At 40.4% G+C, this 23,965-nt stretch overlaps 1 protein-coding gene across 1 annotated transcript in view; it reads right to left on the bottom strand.

The window, feature by feature from the left end:
- LOC126106653 (centrosomal protein of 164 kDa) overlaps positions 1-23,965 on the bottom strand; it is a 675,221-nt gene that overhangs the window by 100,740 nt on the left and 550,516 nt on the right. Inside the window, exon 14 of the mRNA XM_049913016.1 lies at positions 18,389-18,611. Coding sequence (XP_049768973.1) covers positions 18,389-18,611 — 223 coding nt within the window. The remainder of the gene's footprint in view (positions 1-18,388; positions 18,612-23,965) is intronic.

Genomic DNA, 23,965 nt, shown 5'->3' with positions numbered 1-23,965 from the left:
TGCAGCCCTCCATGCTACTCTACCCTGTTCAAGCCTCTTCATCTCCGTGTAACTACTGCAACCTACGTCCTTCTGAATCTGCTTACTGTTTTACCTCTTGGTCTCCCTCTATGATTTTTATGCCCCACACTTCCCTCCAATAAACTGGTGAGCCCTTGATGTCTCAGAATGTATCCTATCAACTGATCCCTTCTAGTCAGGCTGTGCCATAAATTTCTTTTATCCACAGTTCTATTTAGTACCTCCTCATTACTTGCATGATCTACCCATCTAACCTTCATCATTCTTCTGTAGCAGGACATTTCAAAAGCTTCAATTCTCTTTTTGTCTAAACTGTTTCTCATCCATGTTTCACTTCCGTACATGGTTACGCTCCAGGTAAATATCTTCAGAAAGGACTTCCTAAAACTTAAGTCTATATTTGATGTTAACAAATTTCTCTTCTTCAGAAATGCTTTTCTTCCCATTGCCAGTTTACATTTTATATCCTCTCTGCTTCGGCCATCATCAGTTATTTTGCTGCCCACACAGCAAAACTCATCTACTACTGTAAGTGTCTTGTTTCCTAATCTAATTAACTCACAATCATCTGATTTGATTCACCTACACTCCATTATCCTTGTTTTGCTTTTTTTGATACTCATCTTATATCTGCCTTTCAAGACAATGTCCATTCCTTCAACTGCTCTTCGAAGTCCTTTGCTGTCTCTGACACAATTGCAATGCCATCATCAAACAACCTCAAAGTTTTTAACCTCAAAGTTTTTATTTCTTCATCTTGAACTTCAGTTCCTACTCCAAATTTTTCTTTAGTTTCCTTTACTGCTTGCTCAAAGTACAAACTGAATAACATCAGGGATAGGTTTTAACCCAGCCTCACTCCCTTCTCAATAACTGTTTCCCTTCCCTTTAGTACCCCTCAACTCTTATGACTGCTGTCTGGTTCCTGAGCATGTTATACCCTTTATAACGTGTTATAGCCTTCCGCTCCCTGTGTTTTACCCCTGCTACCTTCAGAATTTCAAAGAGAGTATGCCAGCCAACACTTTCAAATGCTTTATCTAGACTACAAATGCTATAAATATATCCAGAATGAGATTTTCACTCTGCAGCAGAGTGTGCGCTGATATGAAACTACCTGACAGATTAAAGCTGTGTGCCCGACTGAGACTCGAACTTGGGACCTTTGCCTTTCGTGGGCAAGTGCTCTACCATCTGAGCTACCGAAGCATGACTCACACCCGGTACTCACAGCTTTACTTCTGCCAGTACCTCGTCTCCTACCTTCCAAACTTTACAGAAGCTCTCCTGCAAACCTTGCAGAACTAGCACTCCTGAAAGAAAGGATATAGCGGAGACATGGATTAGCCACAGCCTGGGGGATGTTTCCAGAATGAGATTTTCACTCTGCAGCGGAGTGTGCGCTGATATGAAACTTCCTGGCAGATTAAAACTGTGTGCCCGACCGAGACTCGAACTTGGGACCTTTGCCTTTCGTGGGCAAGTGCTCTACCATCTGAGCTACCGAAACATGACTCACACCCAGTACTCACAGCTTTACTTCTGCCAGTACCTCGTCTCCTACCTTCCAAACTTTACAGAAGCTCTCCTGCAAACCTTGCAGAACTAGCACTCCTGAAAGAAAGGATATTGCGGAGACATGGATTAGCCACAGCCTGGGGGATGTTTCCAGAATGAGATTTTCACTCTGCAGCGGAGTGTGCGCTGATATGAAACTTCCTGGCAGATTAAAACTGTGTGCCCGACCGAGACTCGAACTCGGGACCTTTGCCTTTCGCGGGCAAGTGCTCTACCATCTGAGCTACCGAAGCACGACTCACGCCTGGTACTCACAGCTTTACTTCTGCCAGTACCTCATCTCCTACCTTCCAAACTTTACAGAAGCTCTCCTGCGAACCTTGCAGAACTAGCACTTCTGAAAGAAAGTATATTGCGGAGACATGGCTTAGCCACAGCCTGGGGGATGTTTCCAGAATGAGATTTTCACTCTGCAGCGGAGTGTGCGCTGATATGAAACTTCCTGGCAGATTAAAACTGTGTGCCCGACTGAGACTCGAACTCGGGACCTTTGCCTTTCGCGGGCAAGTGCTCTACCATCTGAGCTACCGAAGCATGACTCACGCCCGGTACTCACAGCTTTACTTCTGCCAGTACCTCGTCTCCTACCTTCCAAACTTTACAGAAGCTCTCCTGCGAACCTTGCAGAACTAGCACTCCTGGAAGAAAGGATATAGCGGAGACATGGCTTAGCCACAGCCTGGGGGATGTTTCCAGAATGAGATTTTCACTCTGCAGCGGAGTGTGCACTGATATGAAACTTCCTGGCAGATTGAAACTGTGTGCCCGACCGAGACTCGAACTTGGGACCTTTGCCTTTCATGGGCAAGAGCTCTACCATCTGAGCTACCGAAACATGACTCACACCCAGTACTCACAGCTTTACTTCTGCCAGTACCTCGTCTCCTACCTTCCAAACTTTACAGAAGCTCTCCTGCAAACCTTGCAGAACTAGCACTCCTGAAAGAAAGGATATTGCGGAGACATGGATTAGCCACAGCCTGGGGGATGTTTCCAGAATGAGATTTTCACTCTGCAGCGGAGTGTGCGCTGATATGAAACTTCCTGGCAGATTAAAACTGTGTGCCCGACCGAGACATGAACTCAGGACCTTTGCCTTTCGCGGGCAAGTGCTCTACCATCTGAGCTACTGAAGCACGACTCACGCCTGGTACTCACAGCTTTACTTCTGCCAGTACCTCATCTCCTACCTTCCAAACTTTACAGAAGCTCTCCTGCGAACCTTGCAGAACTAGCACTCCTGAAAGAAAGTATATTGCGGAGACATGGCTTAGCCACAGCCTCGGGGATGCTTCCAGAATGAGATTTTCACTCTGCAGCGGAGTGTGCGCTGATATGAAACTTCCTGGCAGATTAAAACTGTGTGCCCGACCGAGACTCAAACTCGGGACCTTTGCCTTTCGCGGGCAAGTGCTCTACCATCTGAGCTACCGAAGAATGACTCACGCCCGGTACTCACAGCTTTACTTCTGCCAGTACCTCGTCTCCTACCTTCCAAACTTTACAGAAGCTCTCCTGCGAACCTTGCAGAACTAGCACTCCTGAAATAAAGGATATTGCGGAGACATGGATTAGCCACAGCCTGGGGGATGTTTCCAGAATGAGATTTTCACTCTGCAGCGGAGTGTGCGCTGATATGAAACTTCCTGGCAGATTAAAACTGTGTGCCCGACCGAGACTCGAACTTGGGACCTTTGCCTTTAGTGGGCAAGTGCTCTACCATCTGAGCTACCAAAACATGACTCACACCCAGTATTCACAGCTTTACTTCTGCCAGTACCTCGTCTCCTACCTTCCAAACTTTACAGAAGCTCTCCTGCAAACCTTGCAGAACTAGCACTCCTGAAAGAAAGGATATTGCGGAGACATGGATTAGCCACAGCCTCGGGGATGTTTCCAGAATGAGATTTTCACTCTGCAGCGGAGTGTGCGCTGATATGAAACTTCCTGGCAGATTAAAACTGTGTGCCCGACCGAGACTCAAACTCGGGACCTTTGCCTTTCGCGGGCAAGTGCTCTACCATCTGAGCTACCAAAATATGACTCACACCCAGTACTCACAGGTTTACTTCTGCCAGTACCTCGTCTCCTACCTTCCAAACTTTACAGAAGCTCTCCTGCAAACCTTGCAGAACTAGCACTCCTGAAAGAAAGGATATTGCGGAGACATGGATTAGCCACAGCCTCGGGGATGTTTCCAGAATGAGATTTTCACTCTGCAGCGGAGTGTGCGCTGATATGAAACTTCCTGGCAGATTAAAACTGTGTGCCCGACTGAGACTTGAACTCAGGACCTTTGCCTTTCGCGCGCAAGTGCTCTACCATCTGAGCTACTGAAGCACGACTCACGCCTGGTACTCACAGCTTTACTTCTGCCAGTACCTCATCTCCTACCTTCCAAACTTTACAGAAGCTCTCCTGCGAACCTTGCAGAACTAGCACTTCTGAAAGAAAGTATATTGCGGAGACATGGCTTAGCCACAGCCTCGGGGATGTTTCCAGAATGAGATTTTCACTCTGCAGCGGAGTGTGCGCTGATATGAAACTTCCCGGAGTGTGCGCTGATATGAAACTTCCTGGCAGATTAATACTGTGTGCCCGACCGAGACTCGAACTCGGGACCTTTGCCTTTCGCGGGCAAGTGCTCTACCATCTGAGCTACCGAAGCATGACTCACGCCCAGTACTCACAGCTTTACTTCTGCCAGTACCTCGTCTCCTACCTTCCAAACTTTACAGAAGCTCTCCTGCAAACCTTGCAGAACTAGCACTCCTGAAAGAAAGGATATTGCGGAGACATGGATTAGCCACAGCCTGGGGGATGTTTCCAGAATGAGATTTTCACTTTGCAGCGGAGTGTGCGCTGATATGAAACTTCCTCGCAGATTAAAACTGTGTGCCCGACCGAGACTTGAACTCAGGACCTTCGCCTCTCGCGGGCAAGTGCTCTACCATCTGAGCTACCGAAGCATGACTCACGCCTGGTACTCACAGCTTTACTTCTGCCAGTACCTCATCTCCTACCTTCCAAACTTTACAGAAGCTCTCCTGCGAACCTTGCAGAACTAGCACTTCTGAAAGAAAGTATATTGCGGAGACATGGCTTAGCCACAGCCTCGGGGATATTTCCAGAATGAGATTTTCACTCTGCAGCGGAGTGTGCGCTGATATGAAACTTCCTGGCAGATTAAAACTGTGTTCCCGACCGAGACTCGAACTCGGGACCTTTGCCTTTCGCGGGCAAGTGCTCTACCATCTGAGCTACCGAAGAATGACTCACGCCCGGTACTCACAGCTTTACTTCTGCCAGTACCTCGTCTCCTACCTTCCAAACTTTACAGAAGCTCTCCTGCGAACCTTGCAGAACTAGCACTCCTGAAAGAAAGGATATAGCGGAGACATGGCTTAGCCACAGCCTGGGGGATGTTTCCAGAATGAGATTTTCACTCTGCAGCGGAGTGTGCGCTGATATGAAACTTCCTGGCAGATTGAAACTGTGTGCCCGACCGAGACTCGAACTTGGGACCTTTGCCTTTCGTGGGCAAGTGCTCTACCATCTGAGCTACCGAAACATGACTCACACCCAGTACTCACAGCTTTACTTCTGCCAGTACCTCGTCTCCTACCTTCCAAACTTTACAGAAGCTCTCCTGCAAACCTTGCAGAACTAGCACTCCTGAAAGAAAGGATATTGCGGAGACATGGATTAGCCACAGCCTGGGGGATGTTTCCAGAATGAGATTTTCACTCTGCAGCGGAGTGTGCGCTGATATGAAACTTCCTGGCAGATTAAAACTGTGTGCCTGACCGAGACTCGAACTCAGGACCTTTGCCTTTCGCGGGCAAGTGCTCTACCATCTGAGCTACTGAAGCACGACTCACGCCTGGTACTCACAGCTTTACTTCTGCCAGTACCTCATCTCCTACCTTCCAAACTTTACAGAAGCTCTCCTGCGAACCTTGCAGAACTAGCACTTCTGAAAGAAAGTATATTGCGGAGACATGGCTTAGCCACAGCCTGGGGGATGTTTCTAGAATGAGATTTTCACTCTGCAGCGGAGTGTGCGCTGATATGAAACTTCCTGGCAGATTAAAACTGTGTGCCCGACCGAGACTCGAACTCGGGACCTTTGCCTTTCGCGGGCAAGTGCTCTACCATCTGAGCTACCGAAGCACGACTCACGCCCGGTACTCACAGCTTTACTTCTGCCAGTACCTCATCTCCTACCTTCCAAACTTTACAGAAGCTCTCCTTTGAACCTTGCAGAACTAGCACTTCTGAAAGAAAGTATATTGTGGAGACATGGCTCAGCCACAGCCTCGGGGATGTTTCCAGAATGAGATTTTCACTCTGCAGCGGAGTGTGCGCTGATATGAAACTTCCTGGCAGATTAAAACTGTGTGCCCGACCGAGACTCGAACTCGGGACCTTTGCCTTTCGCGGGCAAGTGGTCTACCATCTGAGCTACCGAAGCATGACTCACGCCCGGTACTCACAGCTTTACTTCTGCCAGTACCTCATCTTCTACCTTCCAAACTTTACAGAAGCTCTCCTGCGAACCTTGCAGAACTAGCACTCCTGAAAGAAAGGATATTGTGGAGACATGGCTTATTGCTATAAATTTTAAATATGCCAAATCAAACCATTAAGTGTATTTTTCTACTTAAGCGGAGGGCTGACACATCCCACAACATTATGTTTCCAACAACATACTTATCTTCATCCACCGGACTTAACTTTTAAGCACAAAAGTCTGTATGAGTCACTTTATCTATATTTTAATTCTTGCATTGTTGTATATCATTATGGTGGTGAAGTGTCAAGAGTACGTATCCAAAGGTTTGTGGTTCAGTTCTCAGTCAGTCCTGGAATATGTATCTGTAGCGTATCATGTGTTTCATCTCTTGCAATGAGTAGTTAACGTAAAAATACCAAGTTGCTGAGTCCAATTAAACTGTAGGCCCCTTGATAACTGGCTTGGTAAGACAGGTGAAAGGACACAGGAAGGCTAGAGTGCTTAAGGTAAAGGAAGCAACAAAATGCTGGCATGTGGTACCTCATACAGCCTTCATGAGTCAGTGTTCTAGATGCTTGTGCCTAGCTTCGTTTGTTACATGTTTTATAAAATTGATGATGATGGGTGTCTAGGAGCAATGTGTGTGCATATACTTTTGATTCAGACTCAGAAAAACTTCTGCAGAAACACATAATATGTTAAAATGAGCATTTGCAGCAACAGTTTTCTTCACAGTCAAACTTATGGCTGTTTTGAACTTTTTCAAGGTGACAGAATGCCATTCGATTATGATCCCCATTTAGGACTGCTGTCGACCAGCATTACTCCTGAAAAATGTCTCTGCTGTTCAGAATAAGGTGCTGGAACATTGTAGGTAGATACCCAAGATATAGGATATATCGTGAGGTTATGCTGTGGGACATGTCAGAGGATTTTGTCTGACAATCTGAGCACTTGATGGATTGCCTCAACATTTGTCCTGTAAATTCTCAGTGATGAGCAGTATCACATGCAAGTCTCCAGAGAAACTCAGGAAAGTCTTAAAAGTGAACCAGGCCTTCTTTTGAAGCAGTTATCACAACAAAAAAGTCTGTCATCACACTGTCTCAAGAAAGCCTGACAAGTGAAGAGTGATGTGAAATTGGTTCTCATCTGTTTCTTCAACATGGGAGTAACTGTCCAGAACAAGGTCATTACCCCTCGTCACTGCAAAAATGCAGTGTTCTATTGTAAGGCAGTAGAGAGAGAATGTAAGAAGAAAACATCCAGAAAAGTGGTGCCCAGGTGACTGATTCCTCCATTGTATCAATGCAAGAACGTGTTTATTTGTTGTTCTCTTCTTTTCTTCCAGCACTCTTTTATCTGTTCACTTTATTTTTCTTCCTTTCTTCTGACCACTTCGTACCAGCTTTTTTTCACTCTTTCACCTTGGCATCCTTCCATATTCAATACTTTTCCCCTAAATACTTATCTGTCAGTTGTTTCTTCAGCTTTTATATTATTATTTTCTAAATCCTTTTTTACTTCTTAGACCCAACTTCTTGTTTACTACTCATCCCACAAATATTTGAACATCTTTTTGCTGAAACTACTGTCTTGCATTTGATGTAAATGTCCAAAAAATATGTCTTCTTCATCTCATTACTGATACTTTTTATGCGTTTCAATAAATTTCATCATTACTAGACCAGTTTTTTAGGTCATAAAATGTGTTTTAGGCACCTAAAATAAGCTCTTTCAGTACCTCGTGTAGGCTATATAAAATCTAAAATAGGCCCTAAAAAATGTTATGCAGAAAAACTAAACATAATGTAAAATACACAGTGTCAACATATGAGCAGACTATTATTCATTAAAAACAATGGAAATGAAAATATGCTCTGTAGCACAACACAGCAAACATTGTGTCACTTTAATGTTCAAACTAATCCCAAACTTTTTTAGTTTTTCCAAGATAAAATGTGACATGAAAAGCGTACAGCCATATGTTGACATACGTGTAATATGTAATGCAATAAATATCAGATAAACCAGTGGTTTCAAAAATTTAGACCACAGCTGGCTTCACAGTAAATTTGTCAGTCAGTATAAATTTATATGCTAAAAAAGAATCTTCTATACGAACAGACGTGATGGGCATGCTTCCCTTTTGGTACATGTTGGACAGGAATGCTGCAATTAGGGGAGCTGAATTTTCCACTAAGTAAGTGTGCTGCTGCACACAAGCCCTTTGGCCAGTGTTCTTCAGCAAAAACCTTTTGCATTTTTGCCCATACTTTTTCTCCCACTTCACCTGGCACTTTATTAATTCCTTTTTAACTTCCTCCAGTAAAGAGATGTTCTCATAGATAGGTCTCCCTGAGCCTTCTAATTTGGAAATGATTCTTGCCATAAATGTGTAGTTGGCTCTAATATAAACCAAGTCCCATTGGAATGAAGGATCTTTAATTGTTTTGCTGAAGTTACATAGAGAACATGCTCAGATAGATTTTAAATTATCTCCTGGACTGCTGAGAGATATATGCTGTAGTATTCTGTTACTGCTAACCAAGTGCCCTAGTGGGTAAAAACAGGTTCACATGGCAAGGACACAACTAGAAGTTGTTCTTTGAATGCCTGTATCCTCGGTGATGCCTGAACAAAGACTTACTTTACTGTGGAGATCAGTTTATTTACTTTAGGGAATTCTAACCTTACTTGTTCTGCTATACAATTTATACCATGTGCTATACATGTTACATTCAGCACCAAAGAGTAGAATACTTTAAGCAATTTGAACACTCCAGCTTACAAGCAGTGGCATCTGTGAAAGGCAGAAGCATCTTGTTTTCATCCATGATATTTGGACATAGCAACTTCAGCCCATTGTTGACAAAGTATGCAGTTGTTTGCTGGTTAGTCTCAGGGAACTGTTTTGAACAAATACAAAAAATCTAACTTCCCAATACTCAGATTTGCAAGGTACTTGCCAAGCCTATCAGTAATTTTATCAACAGAAATCCTTTTGCAAGAGTCACCAATATATTCTAGGATTCTGTGCAGTTTATCAGTGTAAGATAAATCCACATAATTTTTTACAGTAGTGACTCTACAGGAACAGACTGGTGGCAGTACTTCTCAAGAAAACTTTCAAATTAGAATTTAGAAGTTTTTGAAAAGGGGTGTTTGTTGGCACAATAGCATGACAAGTCACTGCAGAATTGGTTCTTTTTGGTGGATTCATCAGATGTATTTGTTAAAAGAACTTACTTCAATTTTGATGTTCATTCAAAATTTGCCTTATGTAACGCTCCACCTGCATGCTGGATTAAATGGGACTTTTTATCACTTGAAACCTAATACAAGAAATACACAACATGCTATATAGAAGTGAGTATGAAAAGTATTTGATACCGTTAAGAGATGCCGATACCTAATTTTAGCAAAACAAAATTTAAAAAAACATACAATACAGTTTAGTAGTTTTAGTTTTCTAGCTATCGGCTCACTGAATAGAGTTTTGTTACCAACTCTGAACTTAAGAAATCAAAACTCAGTGCATCATTTTAAAAGCATTTATGCTTTGTCATGTAGGTATGACATTTTAACATGGCTTACTTTTCCTTCATATAAAAATTGAACTCAGCAGCTTAAAAATTATAATAAGAGTGAACAGTTGAGTCATAGTGTCTCTTAGTATAGTTTTAAACAATATTTTCAATATAACTTGCTTCACAAATCCTCTGGTGTCAAAAGATGTGAGAAGAAATTCACAAATCCTAAATTGCAGGAAAAACTAAAAGAATAAATACGTAACTAACCGCTTTGTGGCATGCTTGGTAGAATGTAGTTTTCCCATCTGTCATATAGTGTAGAAACTTAAGTAGCCACAGTCTTAGATGACTAGACTTTGAACTAGCTGTTTTCAGCATTTTCTTCCATTGAACTAGTCGCACTTTTAAACTAGAAATGATTTTGAACAGTAAATATGTTACACTTATATGTCCATCATTAGCTTCGTTTGATAGGTGGATAACAAAAATTTGACAATGGCCTGGCCTCACTTTCCTGCATTGAGAGTCCATGTATAACTAAGGAGAGAGATGAAGTTGTTATTTTTGCTACAGTGGGTAGGCAGCTATAGTCCTCCCCATGAGTTTTTTTTAAGCCAATTCAAGGCCATTGAATATCTTTCTTTGTAGAAACAGGCAGTTGCTAAGAATTGTATGCGCTAGAGATTTTGACTTCAATATTCTTCAAATACCGAATTCTAAACTTTTGAAAATACAAGAATTGTTATGTTAAGAAAATAGGTACCTCTTAGGATTTTATAGCAAAAATAGTCAGTAATGCTGATACAGGCTGATTTAGGTACTACAAAATTAACGGTTTTGAGTTTAATTGGTCATGAAAGGCATAAGTACAAGTTTATTTGCAATGAGGAACTCAGGAAAAATATAGGTTTAACCATAAGGTCCATGGTTTAACCATTATCAGCAAATTTCCCACCTTCCACCTTTTTCATGGGTCTAATATTTTCCTAATGAGCTGCCCTTCTAGTATCTCTAATTTATCTAAATTATAATGTAATGCTGCCGGTTCCCGTCAGATCACTGAAGTTTAAGTGCTGTCGGGCTGGGCTAGCACTTGGATGGGTGAGTATCCGGTCTGCCGAGCGCTGCTGGCAAGCGGGGTGCATTCAGCCCTTGTGAGGCAAACTGAGGAGCTACTTGATTGAGAAGTAGTGACTCCGGTCTCATAAACTGACATACGACCGGGAGAGTGGTGTGCTGACCACATGCCCCTCCATATCTGCATCCAGTGATGCCTGTGGGCTGAGGGTGACACGGCGGCTGATCAGTACCGTTGGGCCTTCCAAGGCCTGTTTGGATGGAGATAATGTAATGCTAGACATTCATTTCTGTTTAGACATTCTGGATTCACTACTGTACTGTAATGCCTGATTTTTGAATTTTTAGATAGGCCTTTTTATTGTAAAAGGATTAGGTTACACAATATGGCCTTCCCGTTTTATGTATCCTTTCCTATCTAGCAGCTTTTTCCAAACTATTTTCTTGGGTTACCTCCCCAAGATATTTAAATTTTTAACATTTTCGATTTAGCCAATATCTGTTTTCAGAAATTCTGGTGCCTTGTTATTGTTTGAAAAATTATGGTTTTCTCCGCAGAAGCTCTTAAGCCGGTCCTACTGGCAATTTCTTCTAAAACATTAATTTCTGTTACAGTAGATGTCTCGTTTTCAGAGAGTATTGCTAAGTCATCTGAAAATGTGAGACAATTTATTCCAACATTTTTGTTTCTTCTTTCCAACCTTGTTGGTGAAGTGATACATTCATTTGGTTTTTCATTTCAAATTTTCACTATTTTTTAAGCAAATAATTTTAAAAAATGATGATGGGCCATCACTTTGCCATATGCCTGTATTTATTTTGAAGCATTGACATATTTCTTCCATAAATTTCACTTAAGGCACTGTGTCTGCTAAGTGTTTCACAAATTATATTTGCTAATTTAGACTTTAGCAAATTATCGGATTATTTTGTCTGTATTTCATCTGTCAATAGAATTAACACCTGTTTTGAAAACAACAAACATTACTAAAGTGTCTTTTGAATTCAGTAATCTGTGTTGAATGATTGACTTTAGATTAGATATTTGTTCAGAACATGGTCTGCCCTTCCTAAAACCACCTTGATATTTACCTAAATGACTGTCCATATTGTTTCTATTCTGTGTAATAAAATCTTGGAAAATATTTTATACACAACTGGAAGCAACAAAATTCCACTGTAGTTGTTAACATCATGTTTATTGCCTCTCTTGTCTAGTGGATTTATCAAGGCTACCTTCCACTCTCTTAGGAATTTTTTGTTTTCCATGTTTTAGCTTTTTTTTTTATTTCTGCTTGAGACTGTTTCAGAAGTTCTGCTGTAATAGTGTTCTCCACTATCTTCATAGGATGTACTGCACGGAAATCCCTGCAGTACATCCTACATTCCCATAACCCTCCTGGCCTCAACCTTCGTTAGTCACTGTTCTCACCCATCCAGCCCCCTCCCTGTTCTCATTCCAGCACTACACAGGCGCCATTTCACTGCCACACCCAGTCTTTTAATTTCTTTTTATTGCTCTCCTTTCCACTACTTACCCCCTCCCCACCTTCTCTCCTGCCCTCCATCTAAACTGCAGCACTTTACTGTCCACCACCCCCACCATACTATCCCTCTCCCTCCCCGCCCCAGCCTCTTCCATACCCCCACCCAGTCGCCACTCCCATCATGCACTGGTGCTGCTGCTCACAGTGTGGTTTCAGTTGTCTGAGACTGCAGATGTGTGTGCAAGTTGCATTCGCATGAGTTTGTGTGTGCGCGTGCGTGTGTTTATGTGTGTCTATTGCTGACAAAGGCCTTACTGGCTGAAAGCTATAATTGTGTGAATCTTTTTGTTGTGCCTATTGCGACTCAGCATCTCCACTACATAGTGAGTGGCAACTTTCCTTCTCTCATATTAACTCATTATCTTAAACAGACGACTCTGCTTATACCCTTTGGACTTGCGAGGCTTGCTTCCTTAAATTGTCTCAGCTTTTCTTACAGTGGCCACATGGCAATAACCTGGCTGCACATATGTGAGCGAATCTGGGCTCATATTGTAAAATGACAGTTGCTCAGCTGTTTAGAACTATCAGTTCATTGATATTTGTTTCTGTGCCATACATGGGTAAACAATGGTGTAATAAATTTCCTATTAGATTAGATTAGATTTACTTTCATTCCAATTGATCCGTAGTGAGGAGGTCCTCCAGGATGTGGAACATGTCAGAAAAACAACAATATATGACAAATATTTACAACTAAAACAAATAAGCTAATGTACCATTCCACAGGTCCCAAGTGGAATGATCGTCATTTTTTAATGAACACTTAGAGTCATTTTACAAATACTAATGCACTGAATTTAAAATAAAAAGTTTTTTGTTTATTTATAAGGTAATAAACATGTAATACAACTACTGTAATACTTATTTACAATGAACACATTACTGCACTGAAATGGTGCAGCAGTTAGATTATACTTACACACACACACACACACACACAAATTTTCAATGAACACATTAATGCACTGAAATTGTGCAGAAGTTATGTTGTACTTATATACAAATCAGTTGGTTTTACTAAGAAATTCATCAATGGAGTAGAAGGAGTTGGCCACCAATAAATCCTTCAGGCTTCTCTTAAACTGAATTTCATTGGTTGTTAAGCTTTTTATGGCTGCTGGCAAGTTATTGAAAATGTGTGTTCCTGAATAATGCACACCATTTTGTACAAGACTAAGTGACTTTAAATCCTTGTGAAGATTATTCTTATTTCTAGTATTGATTCCATGAATTGAGCTGTTGGTTTGAAAAAGTGATATATTTTTAATGACAAATTTCATTAAGGAATAAATATATTGGGAAGCTGTAGTTAGTATCCCTAGTTCCCTAAACAGGCTTCTGCAGGATGTTCTTGAGTTCACACCACATATAATTCTTACTGCACGTTTTTGTGCCCGGAAAACTTTAGTTTGGCTTAATGAATTACCCCAAAAAATAATCCCATATGACATTATGGAATGAAAGTAAGCATAGTATGCCAGCTTTTTCATTTTTATATCCCCTATGTCTGACAAAATTTGCATTGCAAACAGAGATTTGTTAAGACGCTTCAGCAGTTCTGTGGTGTGCTCCTCCCAGTTGAATTTATTATCAAGCTGTAATCCCAAGAATTTAACACTGTCCACTTCTTCTATCTTACTGTCATCGTATGTTAAACATATACTCTTGGGACACCCCTTACAAGTTCTGAACTGCATGTAGTGTGTTTTTTCAAAGTTTAGTGACAAAGAATTGGCTAGGAACCAGTGATTAATGTCCACAAATATTTTATTGGCTGATCTTTCTAAGACTACACTTGATTTGCTATTTATTGCAATGTTTGTATCATCAGCAAACAAAACAAACTTGGCATCTGGTAATGTTACTGATGAAAGGTCATTGATATACACAAGAAAAAGTAAGGGCCCCAAAATGGAACCTTGTGGGACCCCACATGTAATTAGTTCCCAGTTGGATGATGCCTGATAGCTTGATACATGTCTCTTTCCTAATAACACCCTTTGTTTCCTGCCAGAGATATAAGATTTGAACCATTTTGCGGCATTTCCTGTTACACTATAATATTCTAGTTTACTTAAAAGGATATTGTGATTTACACAGTCAAATGCCTTTGACAGATCACAAAATATACCAGTTGCCTGCAATTTTTTGTCTAATGAATTAAGCACATTTTCACTGTAAGTGTAGATAGCCTTCTCAATATCAGAACCTTTTAGAAATCCAAACTGTGACTTTGACAGTATGTTATTTGAGATAAGGTGGTTATAAAGACGACTGTACATTACTCTTTCGAAAATTTTTGAGAATGCTGGCAACAGTGAAATTGGATGGAAATTTGATGCTATTTCTTTATCTCCCTTCTTAAACAGTGGCTTAACTTCAGCATATTTCAGCCATTCAGGAAATATTCCACTGATAAACAACTGGTTACACAGATAGCTTAATATGTTACTTAGCTCAGAATCACATTCTTTAATTAACTTTGTTGATATTTCATCATACCCACTAGATGTTTTTGATTTTAAAGATTTTATGATGGACATTATTTCTGTTGGGGTAGTGAGGGTCAAATTCATATTATGGAAGTTACTTGAAATGTCTGGTCTAAGGTAATCCATAGCAGCATCTACCGAACCTGACAACCCCATCTTTTCAGTGACAGTTATAAAATGTTTGTTAAAAAGTTCTGCAACACTATACACATCTGTCACCAATGTATCATTTACTCTTAATGCTATTTGTTCCTCTTCATGTCTGGTTCTACCGGTCTCCTCCTTCACTATATCCCATATTGTCTTTATTTTGTTATCTGATATGACTATCTTTTCCTTGTAATATATTTGCTTTGACATCCGTATTACAGTCTTTAATATTTTGCAGTATTTCCTATAATGTGCTATAGCATCAACATTGGAAATGTTGCGGATTGACAGATACAGTTTTCTTTTTGTTTTACAAGATACCCCTATTCCTCGAGTAATCCATGGCTTCTTTGTAGACTTTGCTCTAACCTTGGTAAGTTTTGGGGGAAAGCAGTGTTCAAATAAGGTAAGCACTTTATTAGCAGATTTACAACAGATTTATTGGTTAATAATGGTTAAACCTGACATGCTGAAGGGCTTTGGCCAGAAATTGAATTTAGTTTTGGTAGTTGCAACAAATCTTTTAAAAAATATGAAATAATTGATACATTTTCTAAAAACTTTAAATAACAGCTGTGTGAATTATCACAATAAATATTCATTAAATTGTGAAGTAGCAGGAGTGTCTCTGAAGCACCCTGTATCAAAATTCTGCTTAATTAGTGGGAAAAAATTTTCAGTGTGTGTACAGTTCCAAAACAAAAACTACTTCATGTTTCCCACTCAGAGATCAAAGCTCTACACCTATACTTCACAATATGTGGCCACGAATAACAGTACAATACTAAAATGCCAGCCAAAGCAAAATCTACAACAGGCTGGCAGTTTTGTTTCATCAAAGTCATGAGACTTCCAGGTGAAAATTCTAAATTTTTCTCAATCATTTTTGAGATTTTTGACTGTGTGTGACAACAAGTTTTACTTTAGTAGTTTTTGAGGATGCAAATAAAATCTTTTGAGTTGCCATGTAGTATATTAGAATGTGGTCACTCAAATGTAATATAAGTCGAGTACAATATCAACATTTCAAACGGGACATTCTTCACAGTACAACGATCACTGACTTTAAGTACGGCACTGCGAGAAAGTTGACAAAGTACTATATTCTCTATCAAAATTAGTATAAAAAGAATGAAAGCCTCAATATTCAATGCTGATATACAATATTCATGTTCAAATACGGATCCATATACATAATTTTTTGTACAATTAAAAAAAAACTGGCTTCTATGTGGAATGATGAAAAATTTTCACAAAAATATTACTTTCTGGACACTCACAGTTGTTAAGTGGGAGACAGACCTGGAGCTTGAGAAGCCATGAAGGGTAATAAAGTTTGCCAACATCTGCAAGTATGCTGAAAGTGGCTGCAATCAACCAACAAATATTACAATCAAATGCACTTCTTAAACATTTTCTTACATGACTCCACACGCTATTGTTTTTGATACAGAACCTCACAGTGTTTGTGCCAAAATGAATCAGAGCATTTATTTCCACCAATAAACTGTTCAGCTCCCCCTAGAGTCTCTAAGAATTCCTTGAGTATTCCCCATTTTCAAGACAAGTTGCAAACATGTACACACCATTACCATCATTGTACAGAAGTACTCCTACTTGATAATAGTTAGTTATCTGCATTTTCCATGGTTTATGATTGTGACCTCTCACTATGGTATGGAACAAATTATTGTATTATAATACATACTCTCAGCAGAAAATATGGCAAAACACTGACCATTTAGATGATTCGTTAAGGGTTTCTCTTTCATTTTACATGCATAAACAGTTTTAAGCTTCACTATTTCAATGACTCTCTCCTCCCTCTTCTAAACACACACACACACACACACACACACACACACACACACACACACGCACACAAAATAATAGTACTACATATAAGGGATGATAAACCTATTCTGAAACACACAATTTGTGCTGGGCATTATAAGTTAAGAATTTTCAACATTAAGTAAAGCATAGTTCAATTATTTGATCTCTTCTACCTCTAGATTTATGTACATATTCCACAAACAGCTGTGAAGTGCATAGCAGAGGGTACTTAGTGTGGTAAACACATTGGAGTTTCTTTCCATATGGAGCACAGGCAGAATGGCTGTTAAGTCCTTTGTGTATGCTGTAATTAGTCTAATCCTGTTTTCATGATTCCTATGGGAGAGTTACATATGAGATAAAGAATAGATCTAGACTATGAACTTACTGCTGGTGCTCAAAACTTAATAAGTAGGATTTTGTGGGATTAATGGAATTTGCCAGTTTTGGCTTTTCAATATTTCTGTGTTGCTTTCCTGCTAGGCAAACAAACTTGTAGGATTTTGCCTTGTCCTTTTCTGTATACATTCGGTATCCCCTGTTAATCCCATCTAGTAGGGGTCGCCCACACTTCAGCAGTATTATACGATGGGTTACATGTAAGCAAAATAATTGTGTTTTCCCAGTTTTCTAAGGTATTCCACAAACAAACTGAAGTCTCACAACTGCTTTATCTATGACTGAGCGTATGTGGTAATTCTTCCTCATATCCCTACAAACTGTTACACTCAGGTATTTGTATGAGTTGATCAACTGCAGTTGTGACTTGATGTTGTAGTCACAGGATATTACATTTTTTTTTTTGCTTTGTGAAGTGCAAAATTTTGTATTTTTGAACATTCACAGCAAGTTGGCATTCTTTCAACAACTGTTAATCTTATCAAGATATGGATGGATATTTGTGCATCATTTTTCAGATAATGCTTCATTATACATAGCTACTTGCAAAGAATCAGAGTTTTCTATAAGATTACCTATGAGTTTACTAATATACAACATGAGCAGCAATGGTTCCAACACACTTTCCTGGGACATATCTTAATATATTTCTTTTCTGCCAAAGACTCCTTCTGAGATTATAGGTCCATCCTCTCTGTTTCAAGAAATCCTCAATCCAGTCACAAATTTCCCTCAGTACCGCATAGAATCATACTTTTGATAACAAGTGTAGAACAGTTTCAAGTCAAATACTTTTCAGAAAGTGAGGAATCCTGCGTTCACCTGATTGCCTCAATCAGTGTCTTTCAGGATGTCATGTGAGAGAAGTGCAAGTTGGGTTTCACACGATCACTGTTTTCAGAATCTGGGTCGGTCGGCACGGGGGAGGTCATTCTGATCGAGATACCTCACAGTGTTTGAGCTCATAGTATGTTCTAGGGTTTTTACAGCTGCAAATGAGATTAGATGATAATTCTATGGATCACTTCTGTTACTCTTATTCCAGATGGATGTGCCCTTGCTTTCTTCCAATCACTGGGCATGTTTATTGTTCAAAGGATCTATAATATATTAAGAAGTGCTGTAAAGTACCTTAGCAGGCAGTTTTTCAGTACATTCATAACAAGACTCATTTTCTGTAAGTCAGTGACTTTGATCTGTACACAGTGAGGTGACAAAGTGGTGCCAGCCACCTACCTTCCTGTGCTTGGCCAGGAGGGCCTCCCTCTCGGCGATCGCAGCATCCACCTGTCGCTGCAGCTCCGCCTGCTTGGCAGCAAGCCGTGCGCGCGCCTCCCGCAGCTGTGCCTCATCCTCCGCCTCTATCCTCGCCATCTCCTCGGCGCGCGCCCGTTGCGATGCCTCCAGCCGTGCCCTGCAGTCTGCTTCTAACTGCTGCAGCCTCACTTCGCACTCTGCCCTGAAGTTCAGATACAATATTTATTAATTTATGAATTTATTTCTGTCTTCAAAATATAAGCAGGCATCATCATTGAGTGAATACTATAACTTTTATAATATATGAGCAATATGTAATGATCATGATGATGATGATGATAATGAACGATCATAGTGCACACACACACACACACACACACACACACACACACAAACGTGCATATGCGGGGTATGCTAAAAAGTAATGCCACTTTTTTATGTGAAAAATAATGAATAAAACAAATGTTATGAACATTCTATCTCTTTATTCTTAATGTCTACATACTTCTTCTCAACATAGTCACCCTGGTGACAATCACATTTCTCCCAATGAGAGGCCAGTTTGTTGATACTATCACTGTAGAATGTTCGACTTTATTGACAGAGCCACCACCTCACCTCTGTTTGCACCGCTTCATCACTATCATAATAAACCTCTCAAAGGTGTTCTTTAAGTTTTGAAAGCAGATGAAAATAGGGTGGGGCAAGTATGAGTGTACGGAGGATGACCAACGACAGTGTACCCAAGGCATCGGATTGCTGCAGATGTTGCAGTGCTCGTGTCTGGCTTGGCATTGTCATGCTGAAGGACAGAGTACTCCAGGTGTGGACAAACCCTTCGAATTTGTACTTTCAGTTTTCTGAGGGACTTGCAAGTGTTTATGGTGGTGTCTTGAACATCCCAGAACACTACAAGCACGACTTTGCCAGCTGACGGCACCATCTTGAATTGTTTTAGCATTGGTAATCCTTTGTAGCAGAATTCCATTGGCACTCTCTTGTTTTTGGGGTTGCAATCTTCTCTGTTTCATAGCAGGAGTAAGCATTTGAGGCAGCTACCATGCACACAGTTTTCTGCGATTAACAGCCTGTACACACTCTTGTGACCTTCCATACTTACCTGACAGCTGTGTTTGTTTTATCTGTTGATTTTCTCTTATAAGTAAATCAACCAAATTCCAATAAGTCTCACCAGCTGCCATACACTATCACAAGAAGAGTGAGAACTAATAGGGGACAATTAGGAAAGCCGGCCGAAGTGGCCGTGCGGTTCTAGGCGCTACAGTCTGGAGCCGAGTGACTGCTACGGTCGCAGGTTCGAATCCTGCTTCGGGCATGGATGTGTGTGATGTCCTTAGGTTAGTTAGGTTGAATTAGTTCTAAGTTCTAGGCAACTGATGACCTCAGAAGTTAAGTCGCGTAGCCCTCAGAGCCAGCCACAATTAGCAAATGAGATGGAAGGGAGTAAACAAAAATAGAAAGGGGTGAGAAGAGCAGGGACAGTTTACAATGTGACAGAGATACTAGTTCCCTGTTGAACTGAAAGAAAGTAGCTGATATATGTGGAGAGGGAGACTATGCCAATGATAAAAGATTAAGGTTTATCTCCTCTCGAATGTAGAGTGGTTTCGAATAATACACAGGTCACAGCATAATCTGCTCCACAGTCATTTAGTTAAAACGGAGAAGGAAGTGGAGAAAGATTTAGTGTTATGCAAAGGTACAGCCAAGATGCTGGATGTATCTAATCAGGTACAGCAGTAATGCAATGATCATAGGTATCTGATATTTGATGAGAAGAGGTGTTGAGGACACCATTTACCACGAAGTAAACAGAGAATGTAAAAATCATGTCACTTTTCTGGTCACATCCAACCTAAACAAGCATAGGTAGGACTCACACATTGAAAACCAAATGTGACAAACATATCTTCCAAAAAAGCTTATAGCTAGCTCAGTTTCATGGAATTTTCACTACCCGGGGTGTGATGAACTACATCACAGTAGTAAAGTTTTGAAAGCAGTAATTTGTTGTTTAATTTGATCAAACAATGGAAACTGCACGTGGAAATATCAACAATGCAGGAAAAGACACATTGCTACTTACCATAAAGAAGACATGTCAAGATGTCAATTACATTATCTCGGGCCACAATGCATTTTACTTGTGTGTGTGAATGGTATGTGCTTCTCTTCTGCTGATGAAGGCTGTGGCCGAAAGCTTTATGTCAGTGTCTTTTAATTGTGCCTGTCTGCAACTTGACTTTACGCTTATACCAAGACTTTTTACTGTTTCTATGATACAGTAATTGGATACCATCAGGTAATGGAGAAACTATTTCACAAAAATGTCTGCTTATCTACTTTCAGTGTTATATTACAATGACCTGTGACTTCTTAGGGTTTAGCATAACAAGACAGAGAGCACTGCCATTGAAAAGCAGTATATCACACACAGTACACATATGAGAACTTTGTGAAACAACATGGATACAATAAAGGTAAGTCCCTGATAGAATATAAATAATGGAAGGAGTAAAGGTAGAAACTCAACATATACCCCAGCAGATGAGTCACTGATAGGCACATAAGCAAGGCTGCAAACATTGATAGCTTTAGAATGAATCCTTCTTCACAGCTGTTGGGCACATATACTCACAAACATACAGATATATGTATGGACATACATACACACCTGCTCGGCTTCCTTGTCCAGGCCCAATCATCAGTAGTCTCTGCATTTTAATATCTCTCACACTAAAACTCACTCCCATGTAGTCTGGCCATTCAAAGACAGAGCATCTGTCATGATGATAATTTCCTCACCCAGCATATCGACTGTCTGACTGAAACCTTTTCAGACACCATATAACAGAGATGCTGAGTCACAGGTAGGCACAACAAAAAGATTTTCACACTTAAAGCCTTTGCTAAATGACCTTTGTCAACAACAGACACACATACACACACACATACTCACACAAATGCAGCTGAAACACATGACTGCAATCTCAGTTGTCTGAGACTGCAGTCGTGTTTGTGAGTATGTGTGTCTATTGTTGACAAAGGCCACTGGCCGAAAGCTTTAAGTGTGAAAATCTTTTTGTTGTGCCTATCCGCGACCAGCATCTCCGCTATACGGTGAGTGTCAACTTTCCTTCTCATAATATTATTACATTCCATCCTGGATTTTCCACTGTTTGAAACCTTTTCAGACATGCACTATCCCACAAACCTAGACCACAGACAGATTCCCCACACCCCTAATCCATCCACTAGCTCCTGAAACCAGCTGCATTACCTGATACCACCCTGGACAGGAATAAATTAACTGTATTATTCACAAGGGCTTATTGTTACAACTGGAAATGAGCAGCAGTCTACACATAATCCTTTTCATCCCTCTGAAAGTGGTATTCCGCTGTACACCTAATCCACGCAATATCCTTGTCTGTCCTTCAGCCACACTCACTCCGTGCCCCTTGTCTTTGTGGAAGACCTAGCTACAATATCTGTCCAATGCACCCAAACAGCACATCCTTATTCAGTCGCATCACAGGCTTATCTTATCCTGTAACAGGCACCAGTGAAAGCAGTCAGCTCTCCTGCAATGTTTGCACAGTATTTTATGTAGGCACAATCACTAACCAGCAGTCCACTCGAGCAAATGGCCACAACCAAACTGTGGCAGAGTGTGGAGCTGATCACCAAATGGTGGAACAGGTGCTGAGCATTATCTGCTCCATTTCAATGGCTGCATCACAACTTGTATCACCTAGACCCTTCCGGACAACACCAGCTTCTCCAAATTGTGTAGGCAGGAGCTGTCCTCACAACACATCCTTCGATCCTGTATTCATCCTGACCTCAATCTCTGCTGATCCCTGCCCCACATCCACCTCTTCGCCTACCCCAGGACCCTGACCTACCCACCCTCCACTCATACCTTCTTCTCCCATTTGGACCAGAATGTGAAGCATTGCTTGCTTTGATTTTTTTCCTTATTTTTACCAATACCAACTCAATAAGAACAGAAAACAGCGTATCGTTACTGGAAACTATGGAATATACCAAACTGTATTGGCAGTTTCAACAGAATGCACACCACAGTAAATCTCCTGCTATATCTGGATCAATATTTTATAATTATAATCAATAGTCTTGTTAATTGTTTCAGATGCAAATGGACTATTTTTATCAGTTGACTTTGGAGAATATGTCTGAAACAATGATGGGAGACTATTAAAAGAATGTTCTTTTGGTAAAGCATTGTTGGGAGGCTGCTCCCCCTCCAGAACCCACACCTTTGCTGGAAGAAGACTGCAAATTTTCTTATTATTTTGTCACTGGTGAAGCCTTTCCTCTCACAAAACACATAATGAGCATATATTCTCACAGACAATTAAATAATGGAAAGCATACATTTTGTGGATTATCTAAAGGTCTGTACAATGTCCTTTTGGTACATTAGTGAGAAAGGAAACAAAGGTATTGGCTACTTCAATAAATTGTGATATACTTCAAGCTATTTGTTTGTTTCATAGCTTTGTGTGGATTTACAATGGCTTACATTTTATCACATCTGTGCAGTATCATGTAGACCACCCTACTGATAACTCACATCAAAATCCAGAAAACCAACAGTGATCTACAAACAATGTCATGGAGTTCAGAAATCAGCTTTGCAGTTCCTTTCTTAGCCCAAGTGGAGTACTGTCAATTCAGAAAAAAATAGCTAAGTAGCTACATGCTGAAATCAATAAAGAGATTTTCATACATTTTACAGAAACTACCTTCCATATTTTATTTAGTTTCCTGTTTTCCTTTTCCTTCACAAATAAATAAAATTAAGTTCAATTACTCTACCTGCCTACAATATTTCACTTTCCATCTTTACCGGCACTTTATCTTGAGCATTCCTGTTGCTGTAATCAGCATTGCTTTGAGTGTAAATGCCTGGATAGTTCTCCCCAAGCCAACAAAATGAATAATGAACTCAGAGTCATTTTTATTTTATTAGGTACAAGGACAATCACGCAACCAAAGAAGAACCTTTCGTAAACTGTCTTCGGCACACAAGTTGCATATGGGAAAAGTGAATCATACTGTTGTCTCCTGGCAGTGGCATGGCATACTGTAAGAATCAGTTATATTGCATTAGTCCACAAGGTGATGCTTCATTATACTGTGTAAATTCCACCTGAAGCTGTACACTAGACAAATACCTTGTGCCATACCATGCACAAGACCACTTCTTATTGCCATTCCAATGGGTGCCCTGCCCAAAAGCACATTTAAAAATAAACTACATTTACTCTACACTTAAATGTAATTTTAAATGTGCCTATCTACTGCCTAATGCCAACTCTATGTTGTGAGTAGCAATCTATTCTAATTCATATCACAGTACCACAGAATTTTTTAAAATGATGTCATATTTGTCATGAATGTACTGTTTTTTACAATCTCACTTGAAAAACTATGAGAGCATAAAGAGACAGAATGGATAGTTAGTGTTTACCTTCAGGTGGCTGTCTACTGTCAGCACTAAAATTC

The sequence above is a fragment of the Schistocerca cancellata genome, chromosome 10, assembly GCF_023864275.1.
Source record: "Schistocerca cancellata isolate TAMUIC-IGC-003103 chromosome 10, iqSchCanc2.1, whole genome shotgun sequence".
Lineage (NCBI taxonomy): Eukaryota > Metazoa > Arthropoda > Insecta > Orthoptera > Acrididae > Schistocerca > Schistocerca cancellata.
This window is presented reverse-complemented; position numbering and strand designations above follow the sequence as displayed.